Genomic DNA, 3,837 nt, shown 5'->3' with positions numbered 1-3,837 from the left:
CAGAGACAGCCCCGCGGTTTACCGGGGGCCGGGCCGGGGTCCCGGGGACATCGCCGCATCACATGGGGGAGCCCCACAGCAGCAGCTCGTGTCCCCCTGCAGCCAGGCCTGGCTGGCCTTCCTCTGCATCCCTGCACCTCCATGTCCATAGACAAGACACCCCGTGCTCCCAGCACTCTTTTAATGGTGTGATAGCAACTGTGGGGGAGACTGTGCTGCTGGGGCTGTGTGGTGGGGGATACCCGGCAGGCTCTGTCTCCCCAGAGTCCCTTTCCTTGGGTGACCTCCCAATGTCTGCGCTGCTGATGGCGGTGTTGACCAGAACGATGGAGCCCTGCTCTGCCAGGACTTCGCTCTTCTCCTCTGGGTAGTGGAAAGCCACGAAGAGCAGGTACAGGTACGTGCCCACGGCGGCCCCCAGCAGCGGTGCCACCAGTGGCACCCACCACCAACCATTGCCCCTGCTGAAGATGGGACAGGGTAGGGTTGGCATCATCCCTGCCACCCCCACCTCACCCCCTTCCCTCTACCCACCTGAAGACCTCCGGGCCCCAACCTGCCAGATAGGTGAAGAGCCGGGGCCCGATGTCCCGTGCAGGGTTCAGGGGGCAGCCACAGTTGGCCCCCATGGAACACTCGATGGAGAGCACCAAGAGAGCCACAACCACTGGTTCCAGGCCCTTGGGGACAGGCTTGTTGCGGGGGTCCATGAGGCCCATGACAACAATTATCAGCACACCTGTGCCGATCACCTGCAAGGACAGCACAGCAGCTCAGCACCGCGGGGACTGAGGGGGCTGGGGGAGCTGACAGTGGCACCCACCTGGTCCAAGAAGCCGTTGCCAATAGACACAAAGTCAGCAGGGTAAGTGGCAAAGATGGAGGCAGTTTCCTGGGGGCCAGTGACAGTAAGGGTCCCATTGCTATGGTGCCAGATGGCATCTGGGGGCAGAGGCAGAGCATGTACATAAACCTGGCCTCCCCAGCATCACCATGGAGTTCCCTTGTCCTGTGCTGCTCCCCCATACCATAGTAGAGGATGTAAACAGCTCCAGCAGATATGAAAGATCCCAAGGTCTGCACAACCACAAAGATGGGAAACTTCCACCAGGGGAACTGCTCTGTCAGGCACATGGCTAAGGAGAACGCTGGGTTCATGTGAGCCCCTGCAATGGAGTAGGGAGAAAGGCTGGCAGTGGAGGGTCCTGGGGGATTCAGAGCCAGGGGACAGCAAGAGCTGGGACCCCTTCCTCTGTCTCACCAGAGATTCCCCCTGCTGTGTAGATGCCTGCCATGACACCCAGGGCACCTCCCAGGTAGCTGGTGATGAGATTCCCCTTGGTCTCAAAGAAGGCAATCTTCTGTGCAGCACTGGCCAGGGTGATTGTCTGGAGAAGAGGGAGCCCCACCTCAGCCCTGGTGGCCTCGTGCTGAGACCCTCCCAGCACTGATACTGCAGGGCACCAAGGTGAGGGCTATGCTGGTGCTGCCCCCCTGGTTTTACTCCCCAATACTTGGACACCAGACAGGGACTGGCAGGGAGGTGGTTACTACCCTCACTTGTGGTTTTGATGGCAAAGTAACCAAATTATAACAATTAAATAAATTGTTGGGGAAGAGGTGCCACAACATAGTCCAGGGACACCATTTGCCATCATGGGATGTAGCCCAAAGGCTAAGAACAGCACCAGAGCCCCAGCCTTTGCCTGCTCTGAGGCAGGAGGTATCAAGGCACACACACTACCCAGCACCACACCCTGATTGCACCGGAGCCATGGCACAGGGTGGACCATGCTGTGGGAACAGGGTCCAAGGGGGAGGACAGGCCGTGCCGAGTTGCACATTTGAGTGTGGCGCAGCCCCAAACCCTTCCAACCCCAAGGGGCAAGCAGCAGAGCCCCAGGGACCCCTGGCACCTGCCACCACGACACCATCAGCCCTGTCACAGTCCCCAGGGACCCCTGGCACCTGTCACCACGACACCATCAGCCCTGTCACACACACATGGCACCCCCCAGCCCCAAGCCAGCCGCGTGCCCTGCTTACCATCATCACGAAGGTGGCCAGCACCTCAGCCAGGCACTCCCTCAGCAGCTGGTTCCGGATGCGGAGCAGCCGCTGGGCTCTTGTCAAGAAAGAAATGGTGCCCATGGTGCCAGCTGGGCAGAGGCAGCAGTGGCAGTGCTGGCGGCGGTGAGAGTGGTGTAGATGTCTAATTTGCAGCAGGTTTTATGAGCCCCACAGCCAGGTGGGTGATTATGTGCAGACTTTAAACCAATCACGGCTGCACCACGGGAGACGCCTGGCAGCGACCAGAGTCCTGTGTGTGGCCGGCGACACCGTGTGACAATGCTGCACCCCAGCAGGGCAAGGCCAGGTAGGAACACCCTGAGCCCCAAGTGGCCGTGGGGAGCCAAGACCTTGCTCAGGTGAGCAGGCACAGGTATTGCCTGGCCAGGAACCTCCTTTATCCCTGCCCAAGCCACAGATGCAGTCAACACTAATAAAGAGATCCTGGAAAGCTGCAGTCAACACTAATAAAGAGATCCTGGAAAGGCCTCCAGGCTGGGCCAGGCCCTCAAGAGTGGCCCAGGGGAGGCATTAGCACAGTATGGGGCAGGGAAATGGGAGAGGGAGGTAAGAAGGGAACAGTGCAGGCACAGGAGCCTGGCAATCACCTGAACCCCCGAAGCAGCCCCCAGAGTAATTCTGGTGGACAGGGGGAATCTGCCTCCAAACACATGAGATTGCAGTCTGAAGGAGCATGGAAGGTCACCATTTAGCATAAATAGACTTTATTGCTCTGTACACACATACACTTGACCCCCACAGGGCTCCCTGTGGCTGTGCAGCGCTGCAGAAGGTGGACAGCCTCCAGCCCAGGCACCACTTCCCTGCAAGATCTGACCCATCTACAACAAAAACAGGTGGTGAGAAGAGGCTGCTGCCCACTGCCTGCTCTGACAGGCCTGACAAGCCCAGGGTCCCCTCAGCCTGCACCTGTCACACACGTGGGCTGCTCAGTCAGGACTGGACACAGCTACCAGCTCGAGAACCAGCGTCGGAGGAAGCTGCCCAGCACAGATGAGGGGCCCAGGTTGGCAGCAGGAAGCTCTTCCTGCTGTGGCCACGTGCCAGCAAACTGTGCCAGCTCCCCTGCGAGGGCAGAGAGAACTCCCTCAGTGGGGCTGCCATCCACTGTCTGTGCCCTCCCCAGAGCTCCACTCACGGTCATCCATGTTGAGCACCTCCTCGCGGTAGTCCTTGCTCTGCCCGTGCTCCCTGGTGGTGCTGATGAAGGCCTGGTCCCCTCTCCGCCTCGTCACCGTGGTCTCCCGGCGGCCCTGGCTGTCCTGCACGGTGCGGCGCTCCTCCACCCCCTGCGCACAGCACCGAGCCCTGAGAGACCCCCAAACCACGGGGACAGTGTCCCCAGGCCTCCCCCAGCCCTGCTGCACCCGCAGGAACACTCACCCCGTCAGGGAGAGTCACTGTGGTGACAGAGACGCTCTGGAAGTAAGAGTGGGACCTGGGCTCGTTGGGTCTCAGGATGGTGCCCAGCCCAGCGGAGGAGACCTGGGAGTCCAGGTCTGGGGGGAGAGGGAAGGTGGTGGCCGCAGCGCGGGGACACGCCCCGGAGGCTGTGGCAGCACAGGCGGCTGGAGCAGGGAGGGCAGAGGCCCCTCAGCCCCTGCTCCCAGCACCCACCTTGGTCTTCCTTGAGGCCGGGAGGAGCCCGGGGAGCATCTTCCAGCTGCAAGACAAAGGCACGCACCGCTGACGGCAGTGATGGGAAGCAAAGCACAACACTGGGGCAGCACCGCACCGGGACAGAGC

General features: G+C 61.0%; 2 protein-coding genes across 2 annotated transcripts in view; both read right to left on the bottom strand.

Moving 5' to 3' along the window:
• The window catches only part of AQP10 (aquaporin 10), a 3,448-nt gene extending 669 nt beyond the window's left edge, over positions 1 to 2,779 (bottom strand). Inside the window, exons 1-7 of the mRNA XM_014310535.2 lie at positions 2,679 to 2,779; positions 2,047 to 2,212; positions 1,262 to 1,388; positions 1,029 to 1,166; positions 824 to 942; positions 535 to 752; positions 177 to 464 (exon numbers count right to left, since the gene is read on the bottom strand). Of these exons, the coding sequence (XP_014166010.2) occupies positions 177 to 464; positions 535 to 752; positions 824 to 942; positions 1,029 to 1,166; positions 1,262 to 1,388; positions 2,047 to 2,212; positions 2,679 to 2,779 (1,157 nt within the window). The remainder of the gene's footprint in view (positions 1 to 176; positions 465 to 534; positions 753 to 823; positions 943 to 1,028; positions 1,167 to 1,261; positions 1,389 to 2,046; positions 2,213 to 2,678) is intronic.
• Positions 2,776 to 3,835, bottom strand: HAX1 (HCLS1 associated protein X-1; the record flags this gene model as incomplete). The annotated part of the gene is made up of 5 exons (XM_031063976.1): positions 2,776 to 2,912; positions 3,001 to 3,156; positions 3,230 to 3,380; positions 3,475 to 3,590; positions 3,709 to 3,835. Coding segments are annotated over 4 exons (510 nt in total), but the record flags the coding sequence as incomplete, so codon positions are not given.
• Positions 3,836 to 3,837: the final 2 nt, after the last annotated feature.

Source organism: Geospiza fortis, unplaced genomic scaffold (assembly GCF_000277835.1).
Source record: "Geospiza fortis unplaced genomic scaffold, GeoFor_1.0 scaffold387, whole genome shotgun sequence".
In the NCBI taxonomy this organism is placed as follows: domain Eukaryota; kingdom Metazoa; phylum Chordata; class Aves; order Passeriformes; family Thraupidae; genus Geospiza; species Geospiza fortis.
Note: the sequence above shows the minus strand (reverse complement) of the source record. Positions and strands in the feature narration are given on the sequence as shown.